General features: G+C 46.4%; 5 protein-coding genes across 5 annotated transcripts in view; 4 read left to right on the top strand and 1 right to left on the bottom strand.

Moving 5' to 3' along the window:
• The window catches only part of C922_04182 (hypothetical protein), a gene marked incomplete at both ends in the record, with an annotated part of 4,282 nt that extends 1,460 nt beyond the window's left edge, over nucleotides 1–2,822 (top strand). Inside the window, 7 exons of the mRNA XM_008819767.1 lie at nucleotides 1–253; nucleotides 349–1,060; nucleotides 1,220–1,356; nucleotides 1,529–1,589; nucleotides 1,801–1,901; nucleotides 2,053–2,106; nucleotides 2,643–2,822. Of these exons, the coding sequence (XP_008817989.1) occupies nucleotides 1–253; nucleotides 349–1,060; nucleotides 1,220–1,356; nucleotides 1,529–1,589; nucleotides 1,801–1,901; nucleotides 2,053–2,106; nucleotides 2,643–2,822 (1,498 nt within the window). The remainder of the gene's footprint in view (nucleotides 254–348; nucleotides 1,061–1,219; nucleotides 1,357–1,528; nucleotides 1,590–1,800; nucleotides 1,902–2,052; nucleotides 2,107–2,642) is intronic.
• Nucleotides 2,823–4,226: 1,404 nt separating this feature from the next.
• C922_04181 (2,3-bisphosphoglycerate-dependent phosphoglycerate mutase) lies at nucleotides 4,227–5,455 on the top strand (the record flags this gene model as incomplete). Its single annotated transcript, XM_008819766.1, has 3 exons — nucleotides 4,227–4,260; nucleotides 4,534–4,615; nucleotides 4,819–5,455. 3 exons carry the CDS (start codon nucleotides 4,227–4,229, stop codon nucleotides 5,453–5,455), a joined length of 753 nt encoding a protein of 250 aa, XP_008817988.1.
• A 2,202-nt stretch (nucleotides 5,456–7,657) lies between these two features.
• C922_04180 (hypothetical protein) lies at nucleotides 7,658–8,093 on the top strand (the record flags this gene model as incomplete). The annotated part of the gene is made up of 2 exons (XM_008819765.1): nucleotides 7,658–7,822; nucleotides 8,007–8,093. The coding sequence occupies 2 exons, from the start codon at nucleotides 7,658–7,660 to the stop codon at nucleotides 8,091–8,093; spliced, it is 252 nt and encodes an 83-aa protein (XP_008817987.1).
• A 1,056-nt stretch (nucleotides 8,094–9,149) lies between these two features.
• C922_04179 (hypothetical protein) lies at nucleotides 9,150–10,820 on the top strand (the record flags this gene model as incomplete). The annotated part of the gene is made up of 2 exons (XM_008819764.1): nucleotides 9,150–9,393; nucleotides 9,628–10,820. The coding sequence occupies 2 exons, from the start codon at nucleotides 9,150–9,152 to the stop codon at nucleotides 10,818–10,820; spliced, it is 1,437 nt and encodes a 478-aa protein (XP_008817986.1).
• A 967-nt stretch (nucleotides 10,821–11,787) lies between these two features.
• C922_04178 (hypothetical protein) lies at nucleotides 11,788–13,023 on the bottom strand (the record flags this gene model as incomplete). Its single annotated transcript, XM_008819763.1, has 2 exons — nucleotides 11,788–12,712; nucleotides 12,839–13,023. 2 exons carry the CDS (start codon nucleotides 13,021–13,023, stop codon nucleotides 11,788–11,790), a joined length of 1,110 nt encoding a protein of 369 aa, XP_008817985.1.
• Between the last annotated feature and the right edge of the window lie 1,658 nt (nucleotides 13,024–14,681).

Genomic DNA, 14,681 nt, shown 5'->3' with positions numbered 1-14,681 from the left:
GCTGAAGAGAAGGCAAAGAAGGAGGCTGAAGAGAAGGCAAAGAAGGAGGCTGAAGAGAAGGCAAAGAAGGAGGCTGAAGAGAAGGCAAAGAAGGAGGCTGAAGAGAAGGCCAAGAAAGAAGCGGAAGAAAAGGCCAAGAAAGAAGCGGAAGAAAAGGCCAAAAAGGAGGCTGAAGAACGGGCCAAAAAGGAGGCTGATAAAAAGGCTAAAGAGGACGCTGAAGAAGAGGCCACCAAGGAGGGAGAAGCGAAGGGTGTGCAGCCTAAAGACGTCGAAGAGATCGCCTCCGACGCCGCGAAGGAGCCCACCCCTGCTGACGTCGCCAAATCGGCTGACCAAGCGGGCGAGGGGACGCCAAAGAAGAAGTTCGTGCCGAAGAGAGTCCTAATGTACCAGATGGAGCAGAAGCAGAAGGAGGAGCAGATGCAGAAGATTCTAGAGGAGCAGAAAAAGCAGAGGGAGATGAAATTGCAGCTGCTTAAGAGCAGAAGCCAAGGGTCGTCAACGTTTATACCCACGGCGAAGCTGTTGCAAATGGAGGCCCAAAAGGAGGCCAAGAAGGAGGTGCTCGATGGGACAGAAGAGGGCTCTAAAGGAGCAGCAACCCCCAGCAAAGCGGAATCCCCCATAAGAGGGGAACTTCCCAGTAGAGCGGAATCCCCCAACAAAGCAGACTATCTAAGAGGTGGCACCCCCAAAATGAGACCCACCAATGAACAAAAGAAAAGCGCCACGATGATTAAACGAGCCAATCACATAGAACAAAAGAATGTAAAAAGTATAATCGAAGAAATTGCCGAAAAAACAGAAAACGCAAAAATTGTAGAGAAAATGGATATCGAGGAAGTCACCAAGAAGAGACGAGAAGAGTTGTACAAAAAGCAACTCGAAAAAATCACTAGAAGAAATGAAGAAAATACAAAATATAATCATATATACAAACATGACTTGGATAGTATTAAGAGGTTCTACTTGGATCTCAAGAACAGGATTGAGAATGACCGCTCGATCAGTCAAGATGAATGTGTGGATTTGTGTTCCACCCTCCAAACGGACGAATGTACGTGCCCATGTGGCTATTCCGCTGTTCCGCGCTTCATGCAGCGTTATGTAGTGGCGCTACGAGGAGAACGCGATTTCGCATTTTTCCATCCCATTCTACCTCCCCATTTTTCCATCCCATTCTACCTCCCCATTTTTCCTCCTCTTTTTACTGTAGGCAACTACCTGGAAAGCCACGTGCCCCTCTTCGTGACGATAACCGTTTTTATTTTGAGTCTTACTCAGAATTGTGCCGACGAGGTGTACCTGAAGAAGGCGGCCAATTTGAGGCTCCTGCTTCTTCACCTGAAGGAGGTACTTCGCGTGGGCAGCTCCCCGCACGGGGAAGTCACACAGGGGGAAGCCACCCCGTTTGTTACGCCTTTATGAAGCATCCCAATTGCTCAACTGGCGAACTGCCCAACTTCCCGACCTTCCCCACCTTCCCGACCTGCCAAACCTCTATCCTTTTCCCCCCACTCTGCAGAGCAGCAAAATTGAGAACCACGACGAGTACATCCTAAACGACGTCGTAAAGCTTTGTGATGGTAAGGATGACCCCGATTGGGCGACCCCGACGCGCGGAGTGGCTACGTGGAAAATGCGGCCATTCGATTTATACTGCCTTATGGAACATACACCCCTGTGGCTGCTCCTTTGCGAAACGGCGCCCTCAAATGTGTATGCATATATATACCAACGTTTGTGGACTTACGCGCGCCCCTCCTTTCCTGTTTCCTCCCTCACCACCACCACCAGAACTGAAGTACCCGCACCTGTCTGAGGAGACCTCCCTGGTGGAAGCTGCCTTCGACGCGCTTCTCTTTTCCGGCGTTATCTCCAAGGGGTCATTTGTGAAGGTACGGACAAGCGCTGCCGGCCGTTTCGCATGTGCCTGCACCGGCGGAGATGTGCATTGATACATACACATATGTATATTTATATATACATACTTATATTTATATATATATTTCTTTCTTTTTTTTTTTTGTTTTTTCCCTCCCCCTCCAGTGGTTTGACGAGGACAACGCCGACTCGGAGCTAAAGAGCAAAGCCATGCTACAGGTGAGTCATCGCGGGAGTACAAAGGGGCGCACTCAGGGGCGTACAAAGGGGCACACACGGGGGCGTACAAAGGGGCGCACACAGCTGCTTACAAACGGGCCGTCCACCAATGCAAGCGCGCGGGGGGGTCCTCTCCCGAGATGCACATCATTTCACCAGCACAAAAGTGTGAAGTGACTCGATGGGATGACGGACAAGAACGCAGAGCGAAAGAAAAACGTTTCGCTTGGCACAGAAAAAGAATTTTCATCAAAAAAAAAAACGCATATGTTTTAATGATGAAGAAGGAAAGGCATGTGCTCACAGTTGAAAGACCGTTTCCACTCCGCACGCGGGGTGGCCTAGCATGTGTGTTACACGCCTGGGTATACGCCTTTGTATACGCCTGTGTACACGCCTGTGCTGTATATACACCCTGCGAGAATGCAATCTGTTGCCGCCTGTTGACGCCCGAGTGCAATCCTTTGGCGCCCCTTGACGCTCATTTCCTTAATGAAAACGATTCGCTTATGCTCTGTTCCCCCCACTCTGCGCAGCTGATATACTGGCATAGATGGCTCACCGAGGAAGAGCCGCAGGATGTTGAAGACGAAGAAGAGGAAGCTGAATTGGAGATTGAAGAAGCGGAGGATGCGGAACCTAAAAATGAAGACGACATGCAGGAAAACCTCCCCAAGAGTTATTTGTTCAAAAAGATAAAAAAAAAAATATTCTGAGATCTTAAAAAATATATTTTTTGCGTTTTTCGTACCCACCCCAGCGCTTCCGCGTTTCATGTGCGCATTGCATTTGCGCCTCGATTTGTATGTCGCCATTTGTGCCTCCCTGCGTTCATCCGGAGGATCTGCCGAACATGTGCAGAAGATGTGGTCACGATGTGCCGAGGATATCGGGAGGATATTCCCCACGTTTATCACCTCGTTCACTTCATTTACTTCGCCACTTCCACCTCGGCCATCGGCACCCCATCACGCGTTGCGTTTTTGCCTCTGCTGATGGGTCTCCGCTGATCGGCTTCTGCTGATCCGCCTGTGCCGACCCGCCTCTGTTGACGCGCCTCCAATTTTTTCTCATTTTAAAATATGTCATTTAAAAAAACTCTAATTAGTTATTTTGAACCTGAATGTGTTTCCTAACTTTAGTAGTTAGATCGATTGCGCTGGACTAGCGTCATGGGGACAGATATTGCCCCTACGGGTCAATGACGAGAGAGATCCTTTTGAGGACACCGCGTCATACCTTATATCATCACTCTGTTGTGCACAGGGGGGGGATTGCGATGCTCCCTATTAAGAGGTACTATATCTATACATGCGTCACCCGGAGCAGCGTTATTTTTTTTCCTCCCCCTTTTTGCAAGTATAACCTCGTGGGGTTAGTACACCCAGCTGTGCGCCGACGGCAAAGCACTACAAAATGAGGCTTATTGAGAAGGGAGCGAAACGGGCAAAGCGGTAAGGCGGTAAAGCGCTCATATGATATGCCACTCGCGCATACTCTCCAGTGGGGCGACAAAAAAAAAAAGCAGCAAGCCGCATGTGGTGTATCCATCATGCACATGCCTGTCGAGGGTGTGACAAAATGAGACAATGCACGCCAGGTCACATTTTTGTCGTCGGGCCTCATAGTGGAGTGGTGCCAGCTGATCAATTTCAGCGGTAAGTGAAATCAATTCAGAGGAGGGCTTCTTCCCCCCTCTCTAGAAGTGCACCTTTTTTTGCGGCAACGATTGTAAAAGAGAGGCTCTTCAGGATTTTGCCAAGTTTGAGGAATCAAAATGGTCAATCTCGGGCTACGGCTACGACTGCGCGGGTTATATAAGCACGTCGGCATTTTTTCTAAACCATTTTTTAACTTTAATTTCTCCATCGAACATTCGGTTCTTATCGCATTTATTTAATTTATTTTGCCGTTATCCGGTTACTTTCTGTACTTCCCCCTGTTCTTCTTCCCCTTTTTTTTACTTTCCCTTCGAGCATACTGCTCATCGGCGTCATTTCTCTTCTGACACCTTCAACGAGACCACACCTGCGCATTGCCTCAACGCGAAGTTTCTTTTGGGCCTTAAAAAGAAGGAAAGCCCCACGTGCAAGCCTATCTACATTCCCTAAGTACCCAAAATGACGACATACACGTTGGTTCTACTAAGGCATGGTATGTTTTAAGAGGAAAAAAAAAAAAAAAACACCGTAGGGTGAGGTATGGCGGCTCAACGTGGGGCTGCAATTTAATTTTTCTTTTTTTTTCTTTTCTTTTCTTTTCTTTTCTTTTCTTTTCTTTTCTTTTCTTTTCTTTTCTTTTTTTTTTTTTCGTCGTGGGGAATGGCTCCCCCCATGTATAGTTTCCACTGGGGGTCCCCATTTACATGCCTGCACACCGGATGTCTAACCCTTCCGCACAAACTGGCTTACTCCACGTTCCCGTTAGGTGAAAGCACTTGGAACAAGGAGAACAAATTCACCGGCTGGACGGACGTACCCCTGAGTGAACAGGGAGAGCAGGAGGCCATGTAAGTATAAAAGCTTAGGAAAGGAAGTATAACCCTTCCAGGCTAGTGGGGAGCGCCCCGATGAGAGCAGTGATGGAGCATACAACGCCACATCATTTGACGAGGTGCTTCCATTTCGATCGCTGTTCTGAGGTGTACCGCGTAGCACTACGCTTCTTTGTCACTTACCGCTACTCTCCTGTACCGCTCATCTCCCCCTCCAGAGCCGCGGGAAACTACCTGAAGGAGAAGAACTTCCACTTCGACGTGGTGTACACGTCGGTGCTGAAGAGAGCCATCACCACCACATGGAATGTGCTGAAAACAGGAGACCTGCTACACGTCCCAGTTATTAAAACGTGGAGACTAAATGAAAGGCATTACGGATCCCTACAAGGATTGAACAAATCGGAGACGGCAAAAAAATACGGAGAGGAACAAGTCAAAATCTGGAGAAGATCCTATGATATCCCTCCTCCCAAGTTGGATAAAGAAGATAGTAGATGGCCAGGACATAATGTCGTTTATAAGAATGTCCCAAAGGATGTTCTACCCTTCACAGAATGTCTGAAAGACACCGTTGAAAGAGTTTTGCCCTTCTGGTTTGATCACATAGCACCTGATATTTTGGCAAATAAAAAGGTCCTCGTCTCAGCACATGGAAATAGCTTGAGAGGGTTAGTCAAACATTTGGATAACTTAACTGAAGCAGATGTATTAGACCTGAACATTCCAACTGGGGTTCCCCTAGTCTATGAGCTAGATGAAAATCTGAAGCCTATTAAACACTACTACCTGCTGGACAGTGAGGAACTCAAGAAGAAAATGGACCAAGTGGCAAACCAGGGCAAGGCCAAATGAGGGGCGGAGGAGCCATAACCGATGGAGTCAGCACAGAAGGGAATACCGCAACGGAAAAAGCAGAACGGAGAAGTGACCAGACAAGTGCATCAGAGAAAAGAAACGCACCAGGAGTAGTTCGCTAGACGTGCTGCTACACCTGCCGCTACACGGCGAGGCGTTAACAGAGAGCTCGCCCGTTGCGCGATTTAATGGCCTGTTCACAGTCGGCAGGTTAGAGCGCGGCCCCTCGTAGCCCCGAACCGAGGCATATAACGAGACAACCATACGGTCATATAGAGGCAATGAGAACGACGGCCAAATAATCAGTGCGCGATCGCTTCGCGGTGTCGCCTTGACCGCATTGTAGCCACATCCTTCCCTTGTTCATCCGAACAGAGAGAGGTGGTGGTGGGGGAGATGCTAGGGGGAAAAAGTTCATCTGCCATTCGTCCAGCTAGCTTTCCTCGCGTATATACGACGAGCATGCCGCCGTAACGTCGCACAAATATTCCCCCATTCCCACTGACGCCTTTTTCTCCACGTGGGTATCACTAGTATACACTAGAAAATCGTTTCTGCTTATAAACATGTACGTTACTCAAAATTGCCTGAAACGAATTAAAAACTGACTGGAAAGATAAAATTGTAAAAGGAGAGCGCATCCCCGTTAAGCGTTGCGAAATGGGCTGTCCGGCACGTGGGTGAACGGAAGTGCCATTTTAAACGTGGTGTCCTCTGGAACGAATGGACGCTTATGTGCACCTTACATTATAGCAAGCAATTCGAGTCGTGTAGCAGACGGTGGGGCTGCTTCGCCATTTTAAAATAATCTTTCCCCTATGGCGCGAGTTCCGTGGCATGTGCTACGGGCAAAAAAAGGGAACAGGAAAAAAAAGGGGAAGAAAAAAGTACAGAGCTGGAGGAGGCATCTCCGCTTGGCCTCATCTCAGTTGGGCAATTTTGCTTTTGTCTTTAACACGTTTGCTACACATCTGCTACACGTCTGCTACGTTTCGCCAGGGGCGCAGGAAAGACATTCACCGGCGTCGCCCCACCCTTCATTGGTAAAGGTAAAGTTTGTCACATTTCTCTCATCAGTAGCATCCCAAACTTGAATATAAATCACACGGCCGCTCCTTCATATCAAGTGAAAGTAAACGTCTCATTATTTACAATTTTTGTGTGTCCATTACAGTTGCTTTTTTTTTTTCCCCCAATTTTGGCCTCCTCCAATCCGCTTTATTTTTAAAGGCATCATGTCATGTACCTTTTGTCTTTCATGTGTGCAAAAAAAAAAGGACAAGCGAAACAGCCAAAAGGGATATGCATCCAAATGTGCCTATTTTTTTTTACTTGATATGGTAAGGTAAAAAAAAAAAAACAATAAAATAAAGAAATAAAAAAATAAAAATTCATATAAAGCTGCCATAAAATGATACATTTCGCATGAACAACTCAGGTAAAAAGATAAAAAAAAAAAATATATATAATTACATATAGCATGTACCCACTACGTACATATAATTTATATTGTACGCTGGTGTACGTATTGTATACTTAATAGCAATAGGATTATAAAAAAAATTAATTTCACAAACATGCACAAGAGGAAAGAAAAAAAAAAAATTTTGAAACACGGAACTGTGAAATTTTGACAAAGTTTTCACGATATTTGAGTACTTTTCATTTTTTCCTTTTTTTTCACTTTTCTTTCGTGTTGTTCTCTCGAGTAAATGGCTGAATGAATTTTTTTTTTTTCTTTTTTTTTTTTTTTCCCCTCTTTTCTTTGCAACGATTAACTTAACGTGCCTACGTTTTCGCGCGTAAGTAATGTGCTCCCCCTCCCCATTAGTTGCCTGGCGGCCGCTGGAACATGTAGAAGGAGCAACAGTTAGCAATAGGAGAGATAGACCAACAAGCGAAGCGGCGTATCAAGCAGCGGACGAAGCGGTAGACCAACTGGAGTCCAACCGACAGACCAATTGGAACTCCAACCGACCAACTCTCAGCTGAACCCAGAGAAATTCACCTCAAAGAGAACCAACCATTACTCCCCGATACGAAACAGAATGGTATGTTACAAAGTACAGATTTTATTTTAATACATGAGTCAGCAAGCCTGTACGAATATAACTGCCCCCCTTGTCTCTTCCCCGTCCCGACTGAAGAAACCTAGTCCTTTCAGTTCCCCCTTAAAACGTAAACAAAGAAGAGAAGAACATGTCTGCATTTAAAAAGGCCATCACGTACTACTTCGCCATAGTATCGCTCTTCTCTGCAGTTTTTTTGGCACTCATTGGTCTTCTGCTATTGTATGACTCCGACTCGTTGGAGTTGCACGGGAATAAGGCTGAGAAGGTGAAGCCGTCCTTCATTTGCGCAGGGGTAAGCCGCGGAGAGGTGTAGCGGTCCGGCAGTTCCGCAGTACGGCGGTGCACCGTCCGTGAGTTACTCCCCAAGGGTAGTGGACCGAACGGCACAGTTTCATCTCGAAGGGGCGATCATTTACGGTTGCGCTAACTGGCGAGTCCTAAACTGAGCACACCATTATTTCTTCCCCCCGTCGCAGATCTATTTTGGCATACTAATCCTGAGCAGCATTGCACTATTTAGAGGCAGTCGAAAATCGAAGAAGTATCAAAGTACCAGCTCATAACGCAGGGAGAGACAAGAGACTCAGCCCACGTCCCCCCATCTCCGTCCACTCAAGAGGGCCCATACCATAACTGTTTTGATGTTTTTCCTCCCCAACGAATCACACACGGAGCGACCTCCTGGGAGCATTTTCAACGTATCGATTCACGCAGCCTGTTAATAACCTTTCTTGTCCAACCCGTTTTGACCAAGCCACCCCCCGGATAGCTGCTTCCTCCCTTGTTTGTTCAATCCTTCCTCGTGCTCCTGTTCTGTTGGCTCGTGTTGTGTAAGGACGCCCTGGAGTGAAGCCAAAAGAGAGGAAGTTTCCACCCCGAAAAAAAAAAAATGGGCCCTTCAGTATGAATCCCCATTCGCCTTTGTTTTTGTCCGAATCGTTTAATTGAGCAAAAGAGAAGAAAAAGAGAAACAACAGAGAAAAAAGGAAATAACAACCTATACATGTGTTACCCATTTGACTTTTTTACTCTTTTTTTTTTTTTTTTTTTGCGAAAAGGATAAGATTCCATTCCCCCTCGTACGAGATGAAACTTATACACATGTATGCATCCAAAATATATGCCTTTTTTTTTTTTTCTATACTTGCCCATTTGGAGGGCTTTAAAATGTTTCATTTGCTAAGGTTAATTTGGGTCCTTCAAGTTACTCTCTTTTTTTAAACCCGCTAAGGTTATTTATGCTTAAGTGGGATAAGCAGTTTAGTTTTTTCTTCTCTTTTTCATTTTTCTTTTTTTTCATTTCTCCTTCCTTTTCTTTTTTTTTTCATTTCTTTGTTCCTCTTTTTTTTTCTCTTTTTCGTCGCCCCCTCGTTACGTTATCGCTACGCCATAGTTACGTTGTTGCTTCGCCCCATCTTTCTCCCTTTTTTTTTTTTTTTTTTTTTTTTTTGTAAACCTTTTGAATACACGTTGGATTAATTCTAATGTGGAACTTTCGCAATTAAGTTTCTTTCTCCCCCCACCTCTCCTTTGAAGTGTGTACCTTAGCCCTGTGCAAGGATAACTCTCCACGCAGTTGCGAATGCACACACACATCCTCCGAAAGCAGAAGACGAAGCATGTTCCAGTGGAACCATTTAACGTACTGCAGATGTAGATTGAGCTATGCGTGCATACGAACATCGACTGGCAGCGTGTCCATAAGATGGCTAGCCAATTTGACGGACCATAAAAACGAGAATCATACTTTCTCTAAAAAAAATTTCAACAATGTGCTCATGCAAAATATCAGAATTACGCAAGATGGGCAGATCAAGTGCGAGCGGTTCTTCTTTTCCAAGTACAGCCTGCCCTACGTCCTGAGTAAGGCCGCGTCGGTTTGCCCTCATTGAGGAAGCGTTTCGTCGGTTTGCCCTCATTGAGGAAGCGTTTCGTCGATTTGCCCCCATTGAGGAAGCGTTTCGTCGATTTGCCCTCATTGAGGAAGCGTCTCTTTTGTTTCCCCCTATTGAGGAAGCATTTCGTTGGTTTGCTCTCATTGAGAGTGCTTCCATAGTGTATGCTTCTTCTACTTCTCCCCCTTCCCCCCCACCGCAGACATCCCCGTGAATGACCTCCGCCTCATCGATTCGAGTAACAACCACAACCCGACCCTCCTGGTGAGGAAGAACATGATCCTGCTACGCACTGGCTTCATCAGCTGCGTAATCCGTTTCAACGAGTTATGGATGTTTGAGCCGAAGAACCCTCTAGTGGTGAAGGCCACTAATTTGGTTAAGAAGAATTTTAAAAGGAAAAGCGACTTGGACGGTGAGGAAGCGGAAAAGGATGGGAGCCCAAATGGGCAGGGGAATAATGTAGCGAGTTGCTTTGAAGGGAAGGACGACTGTCCGGGGGTAGCCGATCAGGTGTGTCTAAGAACTGTCTCGATGGAGTGCCCCGTAGATGCCGCGCACGAGAGGCCTGCAGATATCGCTGCGTCCTGCCCCGTAGATACCGATTCGTACTGCCCTCCTGCAGACGAGCTAAACCACGTGAATGTTAAAAATCATTTTTACAAACACAAAGGGAACATTTACTTCGAGTTCCTCTGTCTGGACATCTGCATGCAGCTGTCTATAAAGGAGTATGAAGAAGATCTGTACCGTCTAAACGAACAAATCAAAGGAATCATCCTGCAACATCGAAAGGAAGAAAACAACGAAATTAATATTCTGACGAATAATCTACTCAGAGATATGATGAAAATCAAAAACAGACTGCAGAAGGTTTCTAATCTGTTAAATGCTCTCCGTACCAGTATCGAAAGAATTCTAAATAATCACATGGACATGGAAAACATGTATTTGACTTTTCTAAAGACGAATGTAACGAGGGAAGGAACCTTTTCTGATAAATGTAGTAGGTCATCAAACCCTCTAAAGGATTGCACCGATTTAGAGATCGTTTTAGAGACCCACTTACAGCTAACAGATGAGCTGTATAGAGAATTAGAAAACCTGGAGGAAAAGATTACTCACTATGAAGAACTGATGCGACTCAATTTAGATTACAATCGGAACAAATTCATTCTCTTAAATGTGAAAATATCCTTTGCCACTTTATTTTTTTCCATCTGTTCTGTAATTACCAGTCTATTTGGTATGAATTTAAAGAACTTTTGTGAAGAGAGCGATTATGTCTTTTTTGTTGTCTCTCTTTCCATCTGCGTGTCGTCTTTCCTTGGCATTCACCTCACGAGGAACATCAACACGATTCTCCGCTTCTTCGACCGCTATGGGGTGAAGTAGGACCGAAGCGGGGCACTCCATTCATGAGGTCTTCGTGTGCAAGGGCTCTTAAGTTGCGCCTCCCACCCGGAGCCATTTGGGCGAAACCATTTGGGCGAAACCATTTGGGCGAAACGGTTTGGGTGTAACGGTTTGGGTGTAACCATTTGGGCGCACTTCTTAAGTATATGCTTCTGTTAGGCAGGATCTGTTCGGGGGGGACGGCCTCCTTTTTGCGACCCATTTCCCCCCTTGAGCCGATTTACGCTTAAAGAAAGTGAAACAGCTGCTAAGGCAAATGCTGTCGCGCATGTAGACGCCGATGCTGACATTCAAACAAGTTGCACGCCGGGACCCCTACGGGGAGAGGCATCCACTATGGGAGGTGGGGGAATGGCGGCGCCCCCCGAGTGTAGGGAACTGCACAAAAAAAAAGAAAAAAAAGAAAAGGCACAAATGGGTCATCATCAGGTGAACTAACAAATACACGAATAAGCGGATAAGCCAATGGGGGTTCAAAAAAAAGAAGATGGAAATGAAGACAAAAGTGGAGACGACCAGGAGGAGACGAAGACGAAGCGAAGAGATATGAGAAGCTCGTGTCATTTCGCACAAAACAACGAATGAGAACACGTGCAAACGCAGCCGGTGCGACGTTTACGCCGTGCAAAGGAGGGCGCAAAGATGGGCGGGGGAAAGGAAACACAGACGAAAGCACGAATGGGGAAATCAATAAAGGCTCTCCCAGTCCCTCTCCCTGCTGAGGGATAGCCAAACTAAAAACAAAATTGGCCCACAAAATGTGGGAGTGGTGGGCGAAGCCAAGGTGTGGGAAGCCAAGGTGTGGGAAGCCAAGGTGTGGGAAGCCAAGGTGTGGGGAGCCAAGGTGTGGGAAGCCAAGGTGACCGTTCGCCGAGCAAGCCCTTTGAACGGTGTAAGATGCACGAATGGCTTCTACACGCTTCACCGCTTCTACCCCCTGCCACGGCTACACCGGATACACCCCGTTGTGGTCCTCGCAGAGCATGAGGAAGGAGCGCAGGCGGCGGTAGAATTTGTCCGCGTCGACCAATTCAACGTCGTCGTGATTCGACTTGGCGGAGCCCCAAAACTTGATAAGCGAATCGATGCTGAGGCGTCCGTCAGGAGAGTTACCCACGTTCTTCATCTTTCTGTACTTGTTTTCGAAATTCTTTCGAAGTGTATCTAGTAAAATCACGGAGTGGTAATATGGAATCTCCTGATCCCTTTTCCCATGCATAATATACACAGGGACAAGGGGGGCCTTGTTCAATTTTTCATAGTTTTTAAAAACATCAAACAATGGAAGGTACCTCTTCTGAAAGGGGAACAAGAGCTTTATTCCACTCGCCAAAGGGGATTGCAAGATACATCCCCCCACCTTCACATCCGGCGAACTAAGCAAGTAACTACTGGGACAGGTGCCAATACTGTAACCGTACAGGATGATATTTAACGGATTAATATGAACATGCTCCGTTAGAAATTTATATACCATTTTTATATTCTTATGCATATTCTTTTCTGTTGGCTTCTTATTGCTATATCCATATCCGCTGTAGTCGTACGCCATGATGTTTGCGTCTGTTTGGAAGAGCAAGTTGACGTACTGTGGAAATAGGCGTCCCATGTCTGTGTTGTTCCCATGTGAGTATAGAATGGTTTGCTTGTTTAGATCCAGTGGTTTTCTGTGGACGAAGATGGACGCCACTTCGTCCGTGCCGTCTACTATTTTATTGTATCTCACCCCCACGTTGTTCTTCTCCAGCAGCTCATTTATGTCGTACCCACTGATGTGATTCTTGTAGACAAATTCGTTATCCACCACTTCGTATCCCTTCACTTTGGGGGGCCAGAAGGCCATCCTGCTCACGATGAAGGATCTCAGCCCGCTGCAGGGGGGGGAGGCGGTTTGGAGTCAGCGGTTAGCAGTTATCGGTTTGTGGTTTGCGGCGGGCAACTACTACCACCGCGAATACTACCATCACAGCAACTGTCATCGCTCCCATCGCACTCACCACAGAGTCAAGAGGCCGAACAAGAAGAACACCAACTTGATGTTCTTCGGGGGTTCGTAGTTTTTAATGTACTTATCCTCCAGCTTGGTGTCCGCGTCATCCATATGATCATCGTCCAGCATGTCTCTCCTCCTCGTTGCGACCCTGGATGCCTCCCGAAAGTACACGTCACGGTTAGCCTCCATTTTGAGCAGGGGGAGGCACGTGGTGGCAAGAAGAGAACGTAGAGCAACCCAAACAGAAAAATTAAAAAGAGCAGAAAAAAAAAAAAAAATATACATATAATTGTGGTGGAGCTATTTCTGTGTAATTAACGCACCGATCCTAGTTGCGTCTGTCATCCGTTCGGTTGGTGGCTTGCTTGTCAGTTTCATTTCTTTCTTCTTTTTTTTCCTCACTATTTCTGTTATTTCTGTTATTTCTGTTGTTTCTGTCGTTTCTGGTATTTCTGTTTCTTCTGTTTTTTCTGTCTTTCCTTCCGCCCCTTTCTTGCCTTTCATTTTTTTTCTCGCTCCTGGTAGGCTCCAGCGGGGGTACACTCTTCAGTTAAGTGACCCGATTCAGGTGCATATGTTGCGCCACTGCTTGGAGTTGAAAAATATCGCGATCGTATTTTTTGCTCATTCTTCCTTTGGCCGTATTGAAAATAGCTAGTAGTGGGTGGCGCTTAAAAAAATTCCTTTCGCGTGAAATGTGCACCTCTAGACTTTTTTCCGTTTGCAGGTGTTAAAATAGGATTAATCTGTTTTTTCTTTTTCTTTTCCACTAGTTCTTTCGTTTGTGGGGAATCGGTCCTCGAAGCAGTCGTCAAAGAAGTTGTCGAAGCGGTCACCAAAGCAGTCGTTGCGAAACCTTCACCTTCGAAGTAACGGCAATTCCGAGGTGGCGAATGTATCGGGGTGAGAGTGACGATTGGGTTTGTGCAATTTGCTTCCGAAATTTGGCGCGCCAGAATGATTTGCAACTTCCCTGCTTTCGGTTGTGAGTGTCTATTTTTTTTTTTTTTTTTTTTTTTTTTTTCGCAGAAATCTGTTCGCGCGACGCGCAATTTTCGTTCGCTCTGTACAGGTTGCCACCTTTGCACATTTCGGATGGGTTGCAAAAGTGGGGGTTCATGCGGTTACGTTATTACGCTGTTATGTTGTTAAGTTCTTGAGAGGGTAAGCGGTTAAGCGGCCAAATGAACAAAACATGTGCATAAAAAAATGCTAACCCGAACGCGCCGTGTACCTGCAACGCCGGTGAGTGCCAACGTATGTGCGCACCTTTGCCTGTGCGTTGGTAGGTCCGCGCAGTTTACCCCGTCAGGGTTGCCTTCGAGGAGGGAAACGGCAGCCGCGTATGTGCAGTCGCGCATGTGCAGGCGCGTATGTTCAGCTACGTATGTGCAACTGCCTATGTGCAACTGCCTATGTGCAAGCGCGTGTGTGCCTCCTGCTTGCCTCACGCGGGGCGACAAGCCCGTTGGCCCCTTCTCCGAGAAGAGGGAGGAGGGTTGCCACCTTGACTTGCGCAGCCCCAAGGTGAAGCGCTATAGCGGACAAAGAGTTACGCAAGAGGAAGCAAGGCCAAACGGGAAACACACACGAACGGCGCATATTGTGTTGGTCTCCCCATGCACATGAAAAAGGTCAATGTCTTGGATAACTGTTACCGGGCAAAAATCTGTGAATTCGTTCTGCCTCTCTCTCTTTTTATTTTTTCTTTTTCAATCCACCCTGGTTTCCCTCGTTCCTACAAATATGCATCATGGTGACACTCTCCCTTCCTCCAATGCTTCGCTCAGCTCAACGTTAATACACCCCCAGTTGGTACATTCCAATCAGCAAAAAAAAAAGAAAGA

This window comes from Plasmodium inui, assembly GCF_000524495.1.
Source record: "Plasmodium inui San Antonio 1 unplaced genomic scaffold supercont1.20, whole genome shotgun sequence".
Classification (NCBI taxonomy): Eukaryota; Apicomplexa; class Aconoidasida; order Haemosporida; family Plasmodiidae; genus Plasmodium; species Plasmodium inui.
The sequence above is the reverse complement of the archived record's forward strand: the minus strand, read 5'-3'. Positions and strand labels throughout refer to the sequence as shown.